This window comes from Bipolaris victoriae (genome assembly GCF_000527765.1).
Source record: "Bipolaris victoriae FI3 unplaced genomic scaffold scaffold_11, whole genome shotgun sequence".
Taxonomy (NCBI): domain Eukaryota; kingdom Fungi; phylum Ascomycota; class Dothideomycetes; order Pleosporales; family Pleosporaceae; genus Bipolaris; species Bipolaris victoriae.
This window is the reverse complement of record NW_014575381.1, coordinates 64,007-83,228: the sequence shown is the minus strand read 5'-3', so window position 1 is coordinate 83,228 and position 19,222 is coordinate 64,007. Positions and strand designations below refer to the sequence as shown.

Below are 19,222 nucleotides of genomic sequence, written 5' to 3'. Positions count from 1 at the left end.
CGTGCACGTCCACCGCCCGCAACAGGTCGCGATGGCTATGGACGGCGCTGTTTTCCCACCTCATTCACCCTCACCCGCCATATACACGCGCCCCACTCTCGCCAGCCTCTGCCACGGCCACGGCTACTCCCTCCCACGTCGCGGCTAAGCCACACTTCCGCTTCCGGTCTGGTACCGCGACGGGCACACTTTCACCTCTGCCCGCGAATGCTCATGAGGCAAGACAAGGGCACCGCCGCCAGACACATGTGCGATGCGGTTGGCCAGGTCACGGTTAAGGCGCGCTCATGACGCCATCCGCCCGTTCACTCAATACCCAGGCCGACGCTGCCGATCAAACCTCGCTCCTTGCGCCCACGACGAGTAGAGATGGCCGTTCCATGTCGGCTGCTGGTATGGCCAGCTCGCGGGGTGGTCAGGCCTCATATGCCTCGTATGCGACTGCAAACACGGGGCCCGGCAGCTTCAACACGGCTCTGACCAGGCCATCGACAGCCCAGGACGGCAGGGTCCGCCCCGACTTCGACATGCACGCAATCACCATTGCCGACCACGACGGAACCACGTCCGAGCAGCGACAGGCTGAGCTGCAGGACCAAATCGAGAAGGAGACTAAGATCAAGATTGGCTCAGAGAACCTGTTGGAGGCACTCAATGCAAAGAATGCAAAAGAAGTCAAGAACCAACGGCTGCAAGTCGAGGAACAACTAAACATATCAAATAGAAAACTGGCCCAGCTCCAGTCTGGCTTGGCTGCGGAGAAGCAGAGAGCCAAGGAGGTCAAATCTCCACCAGCCGACCCCCAAAGCAGGCTCTCGTATCTTTTCCGTCGCAACCTATCGCGCTCACCATCACGCCATGTGGCCCAGAAAGAAGAGGACGGGGATGAGGAGACCGAGTCACCAACTTTTGTCCTCGCCGAGATACTTCAGGCTCTGGAAGTCCAGGGCATGCAACCGGAATATTACGTAGAGAGAGCAAACTCTCTCGTCCTTCTCTTCAAGCGACATCCCACACTCAAGTACGACCTAGCCTGGTCGGTGTTCGGACTACGAATGCAGACGATGCTACTCAGCGACAGCCGTGAAGTAGTCGCAGCAGCGTATCGTGTCATGCGCTACTCCTTCACCGACCGCAAGTCGCTCCGAATTATACGGGCCCTTCATACAGATCACTTGGTCATTCTATCATTGGTCAAGGAGAGCAAGGCTAGCGTTGAGCGTGAACAAGCACTGAAGTTTGTTCGAGCTTTTCTAGATGTCAAGGGAGGTGTTGAAGAGATTGCACGTGCCGTAGTTCGCATCATTGTGGCTGTGGCCGAGCATGCAGAAGACCGCCTCAGGAACATTGCAACACTGACTCTGGCTGAAATCCTTGTCCGAAAACCATCTCTTCTAGTCTCAGCTGGGGGCATGGGCGCTTTGGCAGATGCTTTGGGAGAAGGAAGCTACCTCGCCGCAGAGAGTGTTGGTACCTCATTCCTTTACCTTCTTGACACGCCCAGAAGACGTCGATTCCTGCGATCCGGACGAGAACTCGAAGCTCCGTTTGCATTGTTTACTGACGCAAGCACGATTCACGGACATCTTCACGAAGAAAAACTTAAAGTCAATGCCAAGGTCATTGCGTCCTTGCTCCGAAGTTGGGGCGGGCTACTCACTCTTTCGATGAACGACTTTCTTCCACTCCGATCTTTACTTTGGTCATTGCAAATACCGACTCCTCACGTTCGGAGTGTTATTCTAGAATTACTATTCGATCTTCTTAGGATCAAACCCCCTTCATGGTCTTCTTCGTTTCTTGCTGGACGTCGACTGACTACATATGGACGTGTTACGAACCTCAAAAATCAGCAAATCAAAGACACGACAGCTTCCAGTAGCACTGAAGATGATACCACTAAGTGGAGCTTGCTGGATCACTACGTCTCTGTGATTCTGGCGGCATTTCTGCACGCCGGCTTGATGCCAGCTTTGCTGCAGGCTGAAGCAGAGCCCCTTACACTGCCGTTGAAGCGCAAAACAACCTTACTCATCGGCGAGGTTCTGAAGATGGCAAATGAACTATTGCCACCATCATGGAGTGCCCAGCTCCAGGTGCTTCCACAGCTCTTGCACTCTGCAGCAAAGTTTCAATCCGAAAGCCGTTTTGTTGCAATTGGCACCATTTATCAGGTGGACAGTATCAACAGAACACTCTACCGGTCGGACCCAACATCCTTGTACAACACCAAAAGCATCTCGACTTCTGATGATGCATCGGCAAATAGACAGTCTGATCAAGCAGCGAAGCTGCAAGCTGCCATGCAAGTTGACGAGGGCCAATTTCGGAACCTGATGGTCGAAACCCAGGTGCTGAACACAGTGACGTTCCAAAAATGGAGATGGGACTTGATTCTCAACATCATCGAGGGGCCGTTGTTGAATCCCAAAAGGTTGGATGAAGCCATCAAAGTTACCAAATTCATCCACCGCGTCCTGGGATTCTATCGTCCGTTCAAATATCGATTTTCTGAGGTTAAGAACACTAAGCCAAACCAGCGGTATGTTCGAGCAGGCTGTGCTCTAATGCAGAGCCTGCTACAAAACCCTGAAGGCGTCAAATACTTGGCGGAGAGTAAATTTATCCGCCAACTCGCAGAATGCCTATCGCACTTTGATCGGATGAGTGGCCTGACATCTGAATCACCCATTTTCCAGACGGATCGGATGAATGAAACGCTTACTGGCGGTTACTTTGCGCTGCTTGGGGCTCTGACGAAAGACCTCCGGGGTATCCAAATTCTGGAACGATGGAGAGTCATCAATATGTTCTACCACATCATCGAGCTCAACGACCGGGACGATCTGATCCGGACGCTTCTGAGCAACTTGGACTACACACTGGACGGCCATCTACGCATCATCATCTCGAAAGCAATGACGTCGTGTTCTAAGGAGATACGCATCTTTGCCACTCGATTGCTACGCAAGTACGCGACCAAACCCATGGGAGTCAGCAGTTCTGCCGGTGTAGCCGAATGGGCCATCAGACTGCTGGTGACGCAGCTTTACGACCCGGACGTAGAAGTGTGCGAGGTTGCGATCAAGATCCTCGAGGAGGCTTGCAATCAGAAGGAGTCGTTGGAGTTTGTGGTCAAGTGCCGTCCAGCGCTGGACCATTTGGGGGAGATTGGGGCACCGCTGCTACTCCGATTCCTGTCAACTTCGGTAGGCTACCACTATCTGGACGGATTGGATTACATCACGAGAGAGATGGACGACTGGTTTTTGGGGAGAAATGACACCTATGTGGCCCTCATCGAAGCGTCCATGGCCCGCGCGCTTGCGGACATACCCGAGAAGCCATCGGTTCAACAAACATACGATGAGGCGCCTGAGCCGACCGACTATGGTCTTGTGCCGCCGCACTTCTATCGCGAGCTAACGAGAACCAAGGAGGGATGCAAGCTCCTCAAACAAAAAGGACACTTTGATGAATTCGCGGCGACGATTCGAGACTTTGCATCAGAAAACGATGACCCCGAGATTATCCTCAAGGTCAAAGGCTGCCTATGGGCGGTTGGCAACGTCGGGTCCATGGAGCTGGGGGCGCCATTCTTGGAGAACTCGGACGTGGTCAAGTGGATTGTGCAGATTGCCGAGCAGTCGGAGGTCATGTCGCTCCGAGGGACAGCCTTCTATGTGCTAGGGCTGATATCAAGGAGTCTTCACGGGCAGGAGATTCTGCTGGAACATGGTTGGGATGGCGTAGTCAATGATTCAGGAGAAGCGCTAGGCTTTTGTCTGCCCCTGGACTTCAACAAACTCTTCACGGTCAGTAACGGAGTTTCTTTTTCTCGGAAGAAAATGCACTAATGGTTCTGCAGATGGGACCCTGGGTGGCACAGGCAGAAGAGATGAGCTGGAACCCCAAAGCGGAGATCAAGGTTGCAGTCACAGATGAGGACCCGGTCAACGCGCGCATTCTCAAACTCGTGACGGACTTGGGCAACACTGTGCTTGCCAAGAAGGCAGCCAGCGACCTGCAAGCGTAAGTGACTTGCTGTTGTGCAACAAAAACGTACGATGAGTGAGTGCAGAGGAGCTAACGCGTGGGCATTTAGTATCAAGGCTAGAAAGGCACCAGGCTTCAGCAAGCCGGCCATTTTCCACAAGGTGATGCAAGTACTAGAAGCACATCATTTTCGGCTTCCAGCGTGCCGGTTCATACTAGATCTGTTTGATAAGCGGGTGCTGGAGCAGATTGTGCTGGAAGAGGAAGACGAGCCTGAAGACGAGGCAAGCAGCCAGTCCGAAGAGAGCACGGAAGCGAGTCTTGGGGGTGTGAATGGCGCAACTAGGGCATTGTAGAGCATGGTAGCGTTGACAGGAAACCGAGGCCGAGGGATGGGACTTGGGCGTTGAGGAGCGTTGTGTATGTATGTACAGGGATGTCGATGTACGATAGTGGTGTTTGTAGAGCCGAGCGAGAAGCATGGATCAGGTGCTTTTGTTTTACATACAGCCATGGAGTTTGCCGATGCGCTATGTCTACGGAGGCTGCCAAGGAGAAGCAAGCGCACTAGGCTGGTGCTGTTTTCGGTTATTTCTGGCGAGGGGCACGGGTTGATGGGGGGGGGAGAGGGGGCGGCGCTATAGTCAGGCACAGTCAGGTTGAGCGAGTGAGTTGAATGAGTAAATGCAAGCAGGTTTGCCACGGGCAGGACTACGCAAGACGAAATGAGCGAGTGATGTGGGAGGGGTTAATATGTATGTGTAGTACATGTGTGTATGGATATGCTACTAGGTATAGCAGGAGGGATAGCTGAGGGGACGGGGGGTGTGGTTTGGGCGCGACTTGGCGCAAAAGGAGTTAGTGTGTAGTATGGGTGTAAGAGGGGTGCAGCTGCCCCGCCGTTTATGGTGAATGCAAGTCGTCACGACTATCGGACCCTTTGGGGGATGTACAGGGTCCTTTGCGGCGGCCAGGCGTCTGCAAGCGCATGCTTGGCGGGCGTGTGGCACATGGAAAGGCATGGGCTTGACGTTTGGCAGTGCCAGCGGGCGCAGATGTTGATTGGCTGGTGTCTTGCTAGACTCGACGTCCATGACGCTTGCAAGCCCGTCGTCGCTGCTTGTAGACATTGTCGACAAAACTTATGCGGCCCCAAGAGTGGATAGGCCAATGTGCTCCGGCAATGCCTCCATTCATGTCTGTTCAGCGCGGGTCGCGCGGCCGAGATGGACATGACATGGCAGTGCTGGTGCTGCTGGAAGTTGAGCTGGCTGGAGCTGGACTTGGAATTGCTTGGTGGCTGCTGACAAACAGGACAGGACAGGACAGGACAGGCCAATATAGCCCGACATGCTACTATTCCATCTTCCCGGACACAGGGCCACGGGAGGGCAAATGAGCCGCGGCACGGTGGTTTGCTGCGGTCGGTCGGGATACTCTACTTACACGAGTCGGGGTGCAGGTGGCGTGCAAAACAAGCAAGTCGTCAGTCGTCTTCGTTTGATGCATTCTGCAGTTGGACCGTGCAATTTTTATACCAAGCGGGCCCCGGATTGGCCTAGCCCTGCGCCCGATGACGGCCTGTCTCTCGATCCGAGAACCCCAGAGCTGACACAGAAATCGGCCGCCAGCCTCTCTCGACCTGATACGAGCCCGGCGCGCGAGCAACATCGCCGATCTTTTTGCAAACTATCCGTCGCAGCATGGATGACCAGTGCAACTCGACCCCATTTGAACATGGCCCTCTGCTCTTCCCTTTGCCGCTCCTACTACTACCCTCACGCTCCCTCGCTGCGTCGCGACTCTTGCTCGCACCCTCCCCCACGCCACGCAGCCCTGCTTGTGCTTGTATTATAACAATAAACACTTGACCGCCGCAGTCTGCCAATTCAAGACTGGCCCTTTATTCCCCCGACTCCTCCTCCTCCACCACCAACACAAGCACCACTGCCACCCCCCGCTGCACCTGCCGCCGCAGTCGTCATCCGGCTCAGCACCATCACGCGCGCTGCTTGTCTTGAGCATTTTACTATCCTCGAGACCACCAGCCTTGCTGCCAACTTCGCCCACTGCACACGCCCATTACCATCCACCCCACCCCCCTCCCGGCCCGCTCCCCACCCACTACAAGGGCTTTTCCACTGTACATGGCTGTCGGAGCCATTGCACAACACAGCGCATCTACTACATGAATCGCCAACGGACAAAAGGGTGCTCCATCCTTGATAGCGTCGAGCACTCGTTCGAGCCTCAACTCTCTGCACCGGCCTTCATGTGCCAAAATGCCCGCTCCACAGAGGCTTCCGACACCGTAGCCCTAGACGCCCACCGCGATGCCCGCCAACTCGTTCGTCTGATCCAATGTCCACGATGCTCCAAGCCTCTGAGCACCCCGGTCACCCTGCCCTGCGGTCATACCATCTGCCGCGGCTGCCTCCCGCCTCCACAACCTCGCACCAACATATCATATCCCAATACACCAGACCGTCTCATGGGCATTGCATGTCCATTGCTGGGTTGCGGGGCCGAACACGCCTCGGCGGAGTGTTCTGTCGACGTCACTCTGGCCAAATTGATGGACCTAATCAAGATGGAAATAACCAAGCATACCGCAACCACGGAAACCACTCCGACACTTCTCGTTGAATTGCTCCAGCCTGAAGACGATGCATCCATGGACGAGAAGGAAAAGGAGACGTCTGTACGCCAAGGCCACCAACAGGAACTGCACGGCGGGCATCTTGCGTCTGCATTTACCATGGCTGACCTGGGCAACCTCCGGTACACTTCCGAGATCCGCTACCAGTCACTATCGGCAAGTGGGGACGATTACGAGCACCTCGACCTGATGCTATTGGAACGCCTAAGGGAAGTAATCCACAAGGAGCTAGACTGCCTCGTCTGTTACAACCTGATGCTGGACCCTACAACAACGTCGTGCGGTCATACATTTTGCCGCCGTTGTCTTGCCCGCGTCATGGATCACTCCAGCATTTGCCCATTTTGTCGACGAGGCCTGCATGTCCCTGCCTCGTTACAGAACCAGTCAAGCAACGTCATACTCAACTCTCTGTTGAATGGACTTTGCCCAGACTTGGTAGGTGCTCGTGCAGATGCCCTCAAGGCGGAAGAGCAGGCGGGCGACAACGTGCTAAACGTTCCACTGTTCATCTGCACGTTGTCGCTTCCATCCATGCCCACCTTTCTTCACGTCTTTGAGCCCCGCTACCGACTTATGATGCGACGTGTCATCGAGGGCAATAGACAGTTTGGTATGGTCATGTACAACCGAACACGCGCTCCACAAGGCGATCTGGGTTCGGTTGCTTTTCTGGAATACGGCACACTACTGGAAATTGTCAACTACGAGCTTTTGCGCGATGGGCGTAGCTTCATCGAAACACGCGGCGTAGGCCGGTTCAAGGTGAGAGCGCACGGCATGCTTGATGGATATCATGTCAGCCGCATCGAACGTGTTGAGGATGTTTCTCTTGCCGAGGAAGCGATACTAGAGCAGCGCGAAACCACCATGGCACGTGACTATGCTGAAGCGTTCTTCCGCGATCACCCGCAGACTCAGCTCCCCACGGAAGTTGCCATTGAAACCTTATCCACACAACAACTGCTCGATAGCTGCACAGCCTTTGTTCGAGAGATGAGGGAAGCTAGCGCACCTTGGCTCCGCGAGCGAATTATCCAGGTTTACGGCGAGCCACCAGAGGATCCGGCCATTTTTCCATATTGGTTTGCTTCCGTCGTACCTATTGTGGAAGAGGAAAAGTACATTTTGCTGCAAACAGAACGGGTCCGCGAGCGCCTCAAGATTGTGTACTCGTGGATTGGTAGGATCCGCGGGCAGCGCTGGTAAGTTGTCTAGCTCTCTTTTACCCGGCCTGCATTGCGCATGCGCACACATTCCCTGAATCCTGGTATCCCGGGCTCCGGACATCTCGCATGTCGGCTTCTGCTACGTGCGTCGCAACGTTTATGGCCCCGTTTTGGTGCAGCTGATGCCGAGAGCCTGTTGCGCCGAGACAAGCATTATCTCCGTTGTCCTCGTCACCATGACGCAACAGATATGCGTGAGTCCGTCCGAGCCTAGATTCACAAAGTCCTTGCTTCCATTACAACACCACAACCTTTGTGGGCGTCTTTTTATCTTTGCAAAGCGGCTAACAGGTTACCTTTTTCCAGGTCCTCGGGCAATTCATGCAGCATCCTGTGACTCTTGACTACTCTCGTCACCATCGCCATTGCGCTTCTGTCTGCTGCCCCTCAACGTCAAGCCATGATTCGCATCCATTAGCAAAGCAGGCTTTGATGACGAGTGTGTGTCTCCACCATCGTATCGAGAAACCGGATTCAAACAACCTTCCCCGCATCTCCCTTCTGTCTCTCTCTTCAACTTGAGGACCTTTGCTTACCAGTCTCTTTGCGAAGCATTGCTAGCCATTCAATTTTCTCCTGTGTATAGGCATTGTGGCTGTTATTTTCTGCCCACTCATGACGACAACTTTTTATCCATCATCATCTTTTGGTGTTTTTTTTTCAAACAACTGCTTGTCTTTTTTTCGCTTCTTCAATGATTACCCCCTTTCAGGAGGACCGGAGCTTGCCGTGTCCATGTTTGAAATGAAACCTTTTTTACTTTATATATTTTATATAGACCCCAGGTGCTAGCCTGGTTCGGGAGGGGCTACCTTCTTTATATAGGAGCAACAACAGATCATCAACAACAAAAAGTGGATTATTGATCTTTTTTTTCTCTTCTTCTTCTGGTCGTCTTTATGTTCCTTTTGCAAATCGCATTTTCAAAGGGAGAAGTAAGAACGATTGAGAGAAGCGTGTGAGAGGGAAGGTATTAAAGTGGGGTGAGAGCAAAATGATTATGAACTTTGTATAGTTTTGCCCTCGAAAACACACCAAAAACAAACAACGTCTGGAATTTTTGTAGTTAAAAAACTCTATGGTGTTTTTGATGTGTGTGTGTGTTTGTGTGTTTTGGGGATTGTTCAACTTTCTGGCTAAGCATTTGATTGGCGTTTTTTTTAAAAAAATTCATTGGCTTGGTGTAGTTTTGATGGACAGCAGGAGGAGGAATTGCTGCTGCATGCCAGTGCAGAGAATTAGGTGGTTGGGGGGGGGGGAGCCCCATGATGCGAAACTGAGAGTTTGTATATCTTGTAGGTACTAGGTATGCGTTGTGTATGGATTGAGGAAATGCAAATGTGCTTTCTATATTATCAGGGTACTTTGTGTGCTTGCTTGGATTTTTTTTGCCTGTATGTGGACTTGGGGTGTTTATTCTCTGTTTGCATATGTGGGGGAAAGAGCGGGAGGGTGGGTGGTGCTCTTTCCTTTGGTGACAAGGCTGAGACTCGCTTCGGGGGTTGGGTTGTTGGCTAGGATCTAATAGGAAGGTGGACACTCGTTCTTTTACTTCGTCAACCACCTTCTTCCTAATGCAGGAGTACTGTTCACTTTTCGGCGCTCAATTTCAAGCTTTTGTTTGGCTGCTGGACTGCCGGGTATTGATCTACCTTTGATCGGCAACAATTATATTGCGAGTTGTATCACCTCCTTTAAGCGCTTCGCGACGCATACAGCTGTATCAACTATTGCATACAGAAAAAGAGAGAGCGCATCTGCATGCACCGCCACCAACATGTATACCGTGCACAGGCCGGGGCGAGGCTGAACTACTGTGCCCTATGTTTCCAGCAGCTGAGCCCTAAATCATGCGTTGTTCTCGTCTTACTCTTCATTACTATATTTCTGTCTTGTAAGCTAAGCTGACCGATATCGTTGACCATGGAGGCTCTTTCCTGTGTTGCTAGTGGCATGGCTGTTGCCTCCCTATCAATACAGCTCATTGACTCCATCGTGATCATCAAGACCTTCATTCGCAATGTCAGGGATGCACAACAAGAGTTGGAACGTTTGGTGGACTTACTGGAGCGTCTTGAAGCCTTGTTGGAAGACGTCCGCGCCCTGACGGAACAGCAGACATCATTACAGGCAGAAAATTTTCCGATGCCCTCAATGACGATCTTCAAATGTCTGAAGAGCTGTGAGAAGATACTTGAGCCATTCCATGCGATGGTCGATAAGTATACTCCCACAACATCGAAAGCTGGCACACGTATGAATAAACTCAAAACCGGATTGAGGTTCAGTCTCAAGGCAAAGGATGTTAAAGATTTTGAAAAGCGAATCGAGAGAGAAATCGGATTTCTAAATGCCAGCCTCGGTGCGAACTGCGGAGCCATCTTGTAAGTTTCCAACAAGGTTAATCATTAATAAGATTATACTGAGTGGTTGTTCATGTTAGAATGCAACTTGGCCCTGTATTACTCAAAAACCAAAACAACAACGAAGCCATTTGTCCAAGCTATATGAAAATTCCCATCCCGGACAGCGAATCTGCGATTGTATCCTCTAAAGAGGATATAGCCTCGTTATCGACCACGAGAACTACGCGTGCTTCATTATCAGTAGTACCAGTCCATTGGTCACTTCGAAGACTAGGGGTACATCGGCGGAAAATAGTTCGACGTATGCCAGGAAACTTGGAGCAAAGGAGTTCAGGCTCCGAATATGACCATGAACCCATCGTTTCTGAAGACTATGAGACAACTTTGTTCTGGAGCGTACTCGGTTACGGACTGACGTGGATTCAGCGCCGGTCATTCGGTGTAATGTTGCCGAGCCTCAGCACATTTCCGGTGGTTGACGAATTTCCAAGCGATATTCATTCTGCCATGGAAAATGGTGGAATCCAAGAGTTTCAAGACTTGCTTCATCGCGGGGTGATACACCCATTCTCGCGCGATTGTTCTGGGAAATCTTTGCTTCATGTAAGACCCTCATGCTCACCTTCTTAAAGCGTTCCTGATAAATGATCTAGATTGCTGCAGTCTATTCTAGGGCAGATATCTATCTATTGCTTCTAAGGCTCGGCCTAAAACAAAGCCGCAATATTTGGGGGAATTCTCCTTTGCGATATGCACTATCCTGGGGTGAACCTTCTCTGACCCACGACAGAATCACCATATGTCGTTATGTACTTGAAGACACGGAGTTATCGGTAGATCTCGACTTTTATCTAAGGGGTTGGTGTTTTGCCCCCAAAGAATCTAAGATGATTCAGTGGCTGTATCAACAAAGCAAAGGTATTCCCCTCCGCGAAGATGCCTTAAGAACACAACTTATTGTCATTGAAGCGTTTTGTTCAATGATGAGTGGAAAGCAGTATGCCTCACAAACTTTCCTAGCCAAGTATGATAGTCTTGATGTAAAATCAGATGTATTTGATCATTTACAGCTAGGAGGAGGTTCTCTGCTCAAAAGTCTCTTCAGGCTCTGTTCGAGGAGCGAAACTTCTTTCGAAGTAGGGGGCGATTTTCTCGAATGGCTATCAAACTCAGGAGTCAATGTGGAGCAGTTTGTCAGTAATCAGATTGCAAATCTTGGTTCGGAAGCCTTGCTCAAAAGCTTGCTTCATCATAATGATAGAAGAGTTGTATTTCGAGCTCTTGAAACGGGCGAGTGGGAGCTTGGCTTTGAGTGGGAATTGGACGAAGAAGCATGTGGTTATCTGCTTGTTTCAGAGTACCAGTCCTTGACAGTTGAAGCCAAGTATGGCCGGGGATGGCCATTCTTTGATTTCGACGATGGCTGGTGGCCACAGAGATACAAAGAATGGGAAGCCAAGCGGAACGTCCACTTCCAACGCCGCATGGCTGCCAAAGCTCGCAAAGAACGCACACGAAGTGGTCAAAAGATACCAAGAAGCAGGATACCGGGAGCATGGATATACTGAGGAGTTTGTTTCGTTATGTCGAATGTATTATAGTCACTTTTAGCTAATTGTTTCTCTCATTCCATGCTTCTTAACACACTCAATACCATTTATTTATATACCAGTCCCTAGTTCCTCTACCATACTCTATTTCTCCACCTGCTCACAGATGCCTTGCACCAGCAAATCGTCGTACGATTGGAATCTTTACATCACTCGTTGCTAATGCCGCTCCAAATAAACATTGTAGACGCCCTAGCGCCGTACAACCCACTTTCTTCCAGCTCTAAACCGCGGTGTGCTGGCAAAAATACACCACAGCCCTTTAGAAAAAAAAAACGTGTGACAGTTTTCAATGGAGATTTTCTTCTACCTGGATACACTGAATTTGGTTCCCCTTACCCTAAATTCAAATGCTTGAAGATTCGAATATTCAAGTCCTAAACATTTACTGGCCCTCCATACTATGCATCTTATACAAAAGAACTCAATTAGATGCTGAGATGACATTGATGGGTTAGGACTCTTTGACGTATGTGACGGCAGCGATTCATTGAAGATATATGCTACTTTACTATCCATCTTTTTCCAGGTTTCACGTGATATGGATCATACACAGCTGCCATGTTTTCTCTGACGCGATCAAGTCATCAACTTGCAAAACATCCCTGTCACAAGCTCGAATATTCTGATTGATTCGTCACTACTACTTGAGCACCCTATTGCATAGCCGTAAGCACATTCCCCCAGGGGTGAAGAAAACTCTTGTATACATCAAATCATATATCATAATACCCTATTTTCTTTTTTCATAAACACCTCAATGCCCAACCTTACAGAGTTTTACATAGCGACAATTTTACAATGGAAACTGCAACGCCTCCACCTTCGCACTAGTCGGCCGTCCAAGCATCAGCTCCGAAAGCACCAATCCCGTACCAGGAGCATGCGAAATACCCCAAGCACCATGTCCCGCAGCGATAAAAACGCCTCCCTTGGCCTCTTCTTTCGTCCTGAGGCCCCCCAGTTTCTCGTCTGGTATCCGCGCGACGATCGGTCGACCGCTCGATGTTACCGGACGGAAACACTATACATAGCAGAACGATTAGCATCACATATGCAAGAGGGAGGATTAGGAAAAGCAAAAAAAATAAAACATACCAAACCCTCCCTCAAAACCTCCATCTCCTTCTCGGGCACCGCAACCATCATAACCTGCGCACACTGCCTCAACTGCTCAATCGCCTTCTCACTCGGCCTTACATCCGTCGCGACATCCGGCAGCGGCACAGTCGTACTATTCAGACCCCCAAGGTACAGCTCGCCGCCGAGTCGCGCAAACCATTCTGGCGAGAAGCCGAGCGTATCGGTTGCGAAGATGGCGAGGCAGGCTTCGGTGTCAGCGTCTGTGGGGTTGAAATATGGGTTTCGGACGAGCAGGGAGTGGCCTGCGAGTGGGGAGATGGGGATGCGGGATTTGGAGCTGGGGAAGAGGGTTGTGAAGACGCGGGGGGACCAGGCGCCGGAGGCGATTACGAGGCGGGAGCATGGTACTGGGTTTACATAGTTAGTATATGTGCAATTGGTAGGTGCACGTTTGTGTGGGGAGAGTCTTACGCTCGGTTTGGGACTCGGCGTCGTCGCCTTGTTGTATCCGTACACGACTTAGTACACCGTCGGAGTCTTGAATCACACCCGTTGCTCGTGCAGGTTGATGTATGGTTACGCCCCTTGCCTTGACCTCTTTCAGTACCCACTGACAGAACCTCAATGGGTCTATCTGCGCTGTCGTTCCATCTCGACTAATGACTTCCATGGTTCCTTCTTGTGTGCGTCGCAGCCATCCTGGGCGAGTGACCTGCTCTTCCCGCGGTTTGTTGTGACCCGCTGCTTGTGCTCTGCTTGTTCCATTTTCTAGCCAATCTTCGCCGCTACCTGCAATGGCCGATTCGCTGTCTTGCGAGAGGGAAATACCGGTTGAAGAGGAATAGCCCCATGCTGTGCGGCCGCCGTGTGCTTGTGCGAGGTCGGAGTGGAGTTTGAAGGACAGAGTGCCGAGGGAGGATACGGATGGTGCGAACCCTAGAACGGAGAAATTATTAATTAGATATACGAACTCGAGGTGGATTAAGAAATTGTGGGCGTGTTGGAGACTTCTAAGATGCAGCACACCGCCCCAGGTACATACAATCAGCACTCAAGAACCCCGCCGCGAGTCCCGACGCGCAATGGAACAACTCGGCACTGGAATCGACAATGTGCACATTTTGTGGATTGGTTTTACCGGCCTCGGTCAGATAGTAGGCAGTACACAGGCCTATGATGCCGCAGCCCAGTATAACGGTGTCGGTGTTGTCGGAGATAGGAGGCTGTTCGCTGACAGCCATGGCTACCTACTAATCTGGCTGCTTCTCCGCGTGGGGTATCGGCAGTTTAAATGAGGGGTACGTAGTAAAGCAAAGAAAATGGTCAAATGGGCAGAGCAAACCAAAAGAATAGCAGGGCCGAATCTCTTTTCTTTACTGCTGACTATGAATCGCATACCATACGCACTTGCTAACAGGTCACCTTTAAAAGAGTGTCCCGGTAGTCGGTTTTCGGCGCCGATGCGCAAGTCTGACCACTTACACCCATACACGCACGCTTCATCGATTACTATGCTAAACGGAAAGCATGCGCTCCTGTTTCCCCCTTCCGTCTGCCCTCAGTGGTAGGAGGAAGCGACACAGCACATGTTATCGTACGAGGCAATGTGGAAAAAGAGGGGACCGCGGCTACGCGTTGCTCTTTGTCGTGAGTGGTGCAAGGGGTTAGTCAAAGCCCACTTCTACCCATTCAAACTCGGGTATAAGTGGTCATGAGCCGACATGGCCTGATTACAACGGTAAGGATCGCATTCTGGAGCTGCGCCTTTACTGCTTTGGTGCACGCCTTGTCGTACTATCCGCTGCAAGACTCGGATGATCGACTCGGCTGCCTGCGTGCGAAAAGCTCGCTGCTTTACTTTCTGTGCTGCTGTTGATGTAAGAGCCTGTAAGGCGGGTGGTGCCATCACCAGAGAGTTTGGAAACCCAAAACAGCCCCCGCATGCCCGTTTCTGTAGGGTGAGAATGAGCCCAACATGTAATGCATCAGAATCAGAGCGCAGTTTGGTAATGGCTGCATTGATACTATCTAATATAACTGTGGAACGTCGCAGGTGCGGACCCGAATATCTGCGTGCTATTAATGATGTCGAATGCTTTTTTCATCATGCTCCCTTTTATCCTAATTCTGTTGCTTAGCGATAACTCGGTGACCGAGTATGTTGAGCATGGTGGCGGAAAACACGACATCATGCTTTCAGACCCGAAAGTGTATCCAGTTCATCCAGCAATGCTCTTTTCCATGCCCGCGGGGTCAACTTAGCGAGACGAGTCGGGTGTCGAGCGACATGGATAGGTCTTTTCGTAAACACCAGGGAGTATATCGGCAATATCGTCCTCGGGATTGCCTTTCTCAACATAACGGCAAGTATCGTCCATCCCAGTCTCGGCCGCCGTCGAAGAACGCGAGCTAGATCCCGTTCCATATCCAGTTCCGTCGTAGAGCCCGGCATGCTGTCCCCACGTGCTCTCGCGGTTCTGTCGCTTGCCAGCGTTGCTGATACGGCTATGCAATCGCTCGGTACTCTCCATGTCCAGGTCGAGATCCAGCCATTCGGGAAGTATGCCTTCTGCAAGAGCCTCATCGAGCACCAGTTCCCTGTTCGTGTTTCCAAGCATATCCCCATTCAGCACAACGAATCTGTCGAGTTCAGGCAATATCCTTTCCGCCGCAGCAAAGTCTTCCTCACGACGGGCAAAAATCATCTCCAACTCGTTGTTAGGGGCATAGGCGTGGCCGTTATATGCCGCGATACGGATGCGGCGTTTGAGATCTCCATTGTGAAAGACTCTCAACATGTAGTCCTTGCCGATGATCATCAACACATTGTTAGAAGGGTCTGTCGTGCCTGCATTCGTATTAAGGCAGTGCTGATCAAACTTTTCCGTCAGTTCGTGAACGGCGGAGTCTTCTTGCATGAATCGACGATCATTGACCAATTCCGTGATGTTGTCAGTATTGGATTGTTCGCTTTCAGAACTTCTGGTTGGAACATGGCGATGTTCTGCGGCGGCTTGGACGATTGCAGTCATTTCTCGTGAAGTGCCTTGGATCTGGTGAGACTCCTGCATATCATCCTGAAGGGGAGCCAATAAGTCCACGCAAGTTAAATCCAGGTCGAATGCCGGGCCGAACATTGGTGATGGAAAATCTTCATTCTGGTCCTGGTCTAAGAGCCTCCGGAGTGGAGCTGGCGAAGAAGGGATAGTGCCATCAGGTATAGCAGAGGACGAGTCAAATGATTGCGGCTTCTGATTTTCTGATGAAGGGATAGGCAGTGGTGACGAATAGCAAAACTCATGGCCAAAATCGGTCGAGTCCGTGCGACTTAAGTCAAATAAGGGCTCATCGACCGGTGACTCTTGGAAACTGAGGAGAAGAGACGACCTTGGGCGGGGCATTGGAGTGCGAGGGCTCTAGTGAGTATACAATCAGTAAATTTCTCAAACCAGTGGTCGAGCGGTACCCACATCAGCGCAAGGCGAAGTCTCTACCTCGGGTTGCTTCGCCTTGGTTGGTGATCGCAGACTCCGTAAAGAGTTGATGCTTCGCAATTTGTTCTCTTTCAGTGACCCTACAAGACCCTTGCGCCTTGAGGGACTCTCGTTGCTCGACGGCGAATCGTTTGCGTTTGGTCGGACGGAAGCTTTGTCTGGTGAGGGACCTGGAGTTGTCCCCCTCTCGATCAGGTTACGATCGACGCCAGACAAGTTGCTCCTCAGGATGATCAGCATATCTGAGTGAAATCAGAAGGATGAAACACTCACTCAGTATCGTTCTTCCTGCATAGGAGCTGGGAAATGCTCTTCCTGGCTTTGAGGCTGAGGAGATCGAAGTGCATGATGAATGGATGGGGTGCTCTGCTGACGCCAAAGACTTGATGGATGGTATCAAGATGTTGGCTGAGTGCGGTGGAGGATACTGTAAGATGGCCTGAGATGGTGGTAGTCACTCGTGTAGCTCTTGAACTCTGGGCCATGCCTGTAAACAATCATGGTCGGTCCTGCTTGACCGTTGTATGTGAGCCTGGGTCATGATTTCCAGATCAACTCCAACAGCGAATTATCAGGCTCCCTTGTATGCTTGAATCGCAAGTTCTATTAGTATGCTTGCCGACAAGAAAATCAATTAGCCTGTTACCAACAGACCATCTTGTACGGCTTTAAACAGGAAGTTGTGATGATCATTGATGAAATCCAATGCTCACCGGGGAGCGGTTCACGATTACCGCAACAATAAGGTGTTGTTTTGGAATAGTGAAAATGGCAAGTAATTGTGAGTCGGCAGTAAGAGCACTTGGAAGGAGATCCATCCTGACTACTCGATATGGAAGACTAGATAGGCACGTGACGCGCGCGGACTGTGCATATGATCCCTGTCTAGCTCCTTCACGTCGCGGTCCACAGCACTACAGTGCTCAACCACCGAGCAGCGCAATCGCCCTCCACTCGATGTCATAGCCGCCATCATCATCCGAGTCGCACTTAATTCGGCTCCACAACTATAGTCTGCATAGCGCCACACAAACAGTACAGTTGCGACACAATGGCGCGCGGACGCCCTTCTCGAGCTGCAGCGCGTCGCAGCACGCCCGTTCGCAGCGCAACACCGCAGCAAGATAGCGATGAAGATATGATAGATCCCCCAGAGTCGCGCGCCGAGACCCCCAAGGAGGAAGAGGAAGAGGAGGAGGCCGCATCGGTAGCACAAGCAAGCGACGAGGAAGCCGCGCCTTCTGAACGTTCACCATCGCCTGCAGTCATCCAGCCTTTCCCGCGTAAGAAGCGACTTGGTCGACCTCCTAAGAACAGGCCGCCGGACTGGAATGCCGGAGAGCCAGACAACTCCGAAGGCGGTACGCCTATTAAGCGTAAGCGTGGACGGCCGTCTGGAGGAGGTCGAGGACGACCGCCAAAGGGAGGGCAGTCGCATACGACCCGCGTCCCCATCGACAAGGAGGGAACCATGATGGATGTTGTCAACGACGAGGTCGATCTACCTGAAGACGAAGAGGGCGAGAAGAAGGTCGACAAACTAGGCAATCTCATGGGTGGACGGGACTATCGAGTGCGCATCTTCACTATTAGAGGCAGAGGAGAGAGGCAGTACATGTTGTCGACCGAGCCCGCTCGATGCTGTGGTTTCAGGGACAGTTATCTGTTCTTCACCAAGCACATGAAACTCCACAAGATCATCATAGACGACACTGAGAAGAGGGATCTCATTGACCGCGAGATTATTCCCCACTCATACAAGGGTCGTGCTATTGGTGTTGTCACTGCGCGCTCCGTCTTCAGAGAATTCGGCGCGCGCATCATTATTGGTGGCAAGAGGATCATTGACGACTACTACGTCACGGCAGCGAGAGAGAATGGCGCAGTCGAGGGCGAGCTTGCGGACCCCAATGACCGACTACCACCTCCAGGCGAGCCATACAACAAGAACCAGTACGTTGCCTGGCACGGTGCCAGTAGTGTTTACCACACCGGCGTGCCCAGTGTGCCAACAGCGAACGGAAAGCCTGCGCCTGGAAAGCGAAAGGTCAACATCACATCCGCCAACTGGCAATTCGAGCACGGCTCAGCAGCTAGGTAAGCAAATGATTTCTACGTTCACCATTCCACGACCCTAAAGCTAACGAGATCTAGTCGATTCAACTCGAGCCTCTCCAAGCTCCGCAAAGCAAACCTCTCAGGAATCTACGATCCACACACCAACCTCATGTGCTACCCAAAGGTCACACAACCAACCCACGCACGTTGGGAAGAAGTCGCCCCCGAAGACACCGACGTGCCCCCTCTTGTCCGCAGAAAATACCTCGTCGTCGACACCGTCTTCCAGCAGCCTCCCTTTGCTGGCCTCGGCATCCCAGGTCCCGACGGCGACTTCATCGACGTCGGCATCAACGGCCTGCCCAAGCTAGATGCCGAAGATGAAAAGCACATGAAGCCCGAGGAACTCGAAGCTTTCTCGCAAATCAAGCGTGAAGAGCAGGAGTGGCGGAGTCAATGGGGTGGCGAGAGTACGGATGGTGCAAGGGTGAAACCAAAGATTGGGTTTGTAGGCGTCCCGGTTTAGGGAACGCGGGCCGCTTTGAAAAAGCATTGATTGAGGGGAAGTTGTGTTGCGCTGTGGATCTTTTTTTTCTTCTTCTTTTAAACAGATTCTTTATCTTTTCGGGGCGTCTCTCATTGAAGGCGTGAATTCGGGGAGTGGAATATACCAAATGTGGCACCTTGGGCTACGTAAACTACTATAGTTATTCGTAAGTGTGGGGAA

General features: G+C 51.5%; 7 protein-coding genes across 7 annotated transcripts; 4 read left to right on the top strand and 3 right to left on the bottom strand.

Annotated features, from left to right (window-relative positions):
- Positions 1-287: 287 nt before the first annotated feature.
- COCVIDRAFT_89028 (hypothetical protein) lies at positions 288-4,352 on the top strand (the record flags this gene model as incomplete). The annotated part of the gene is made up of 3 exons (XM_014704991.1): positions 288-3,815; positions 3,869-4,032; positions 4,106-4,352. The coding sequence occupies 3 exons, from the start codon at positions 288-290 to the stop codon at positions 4,350-4,352; spliced, it is 3,939 nt and encodes a 1,312-aa protein (XP_014560477.1).
- Positions 4,353-6,184: 1,832 nt separating this feature from the next.
- On the top strand, positions 6,185-8,221 carry COCVIDRAFT_34412 (hypothetical protein; the record flags this gene model as incomplete). Its single annotated transcript, XM_014704990.1, has 2 exons — positions 6,185-7,860; positions 8,191-8,221. 2 exons carry the CDS (start codon positions 6,185-6,187, stop codon positions 8,219-8,221), a joined length of 1,707 nt encoding a protein of 568 aa, XP_014560476.1.
- Positions 8,222-9,807: 1,586 nt separating this feature from the next.
- On the top strand, positions 9,808-11,818 carry COCVIDRAFT_89146 (hypothetical protein; the record flags this gene model as incomplete). The annotated part of the gene is made up of 3 exons (XM_014704989.1): positions 9,808-10,268; positions 10,328-10,853; positions 10,904-11,818. The coding sequence occupies 3 exons, from the start codon at positions 9,808-9,810 to the stop codon at positions 11,816-11,818; spliced, it is 1,902 nt and encodes a 633-aa protein (XP_014560475.1).
- Positions 11,819-12,656: 838 nt separating this feature from the next.
- On the bottom strand, positions 12,657-14,184 carry COCVIDRAFT_12738 (hypothetical protein; the record flags this gene model as incomplete). Its single annotated transcript, XM_014704925.1, has 4 exons — positions 12,657-12,884; positions 12,959-13,350; positions 13,415-13,879; positions 13,986-14,184. 4 exons carry the CDS (start codon positions 14,182-14,184, stop codon positions 12,657-12,659), a joined length of 1,284 nt encoding a protein of 427 aa, XP_014560411.1.
- A 1,017-nt stretch (positions 14,185-15,201) lies between these two features.
- COCVIDRAFT_12737 (hypothetical protein) lies at positions 15,202-16,922 on the bottom strand (the record flags this gene model as incomplete). Its single annotated transcript, XM_014704924.1, has 3 exons — positions 15,202-16,359; positions 16,414-16,660; positions 16,711-16,922. 3 exons carry the CDS (start codon positions 16,920-16,922, stop codon positions 15,202-15,204), a joined length of 1,617 nt encoding a protein of 538 aa, XP_014560410.1.
- A 204-nt stretch (positions 16,923-17,126) lies between these two features.
- COCVIDRAFT_89129 (hypothetical protein) lies at positions 17,127-17,285 on the bottom strand (the record flags this gene model as incomplete). Its single annotated transcript, XM_014704988.1, has 1 exon — positions 17,127-17,285. A coding segment is annotated over one exon (159 nt), but the record flags the coding sequence as incomplete, so codon positions are not given.
- A 203-nt stretch (positions 17,286-17,488) lies between these two features.
- On the top strand, positions 17,489-19,021 carry COCVIDRAFT_12736 (hypothetical protein; the record flags this gene model as incomplete). Its single annotated transcript, XM_014704923.1, has 2 exons — positions 17,489-18,534; positions 18,592-19,021. The coding sequence occupies 2 exons, from the start codon at positions 17,489-17,491 to the stop codon at positions 19,019-19,021; spliced, it is 1,476 nt and encodes a 491-aa protein (XP_014560409.1).
- Between the last annotated feature and the right edge of the window lie 201 nt (positions 19,022-19,222).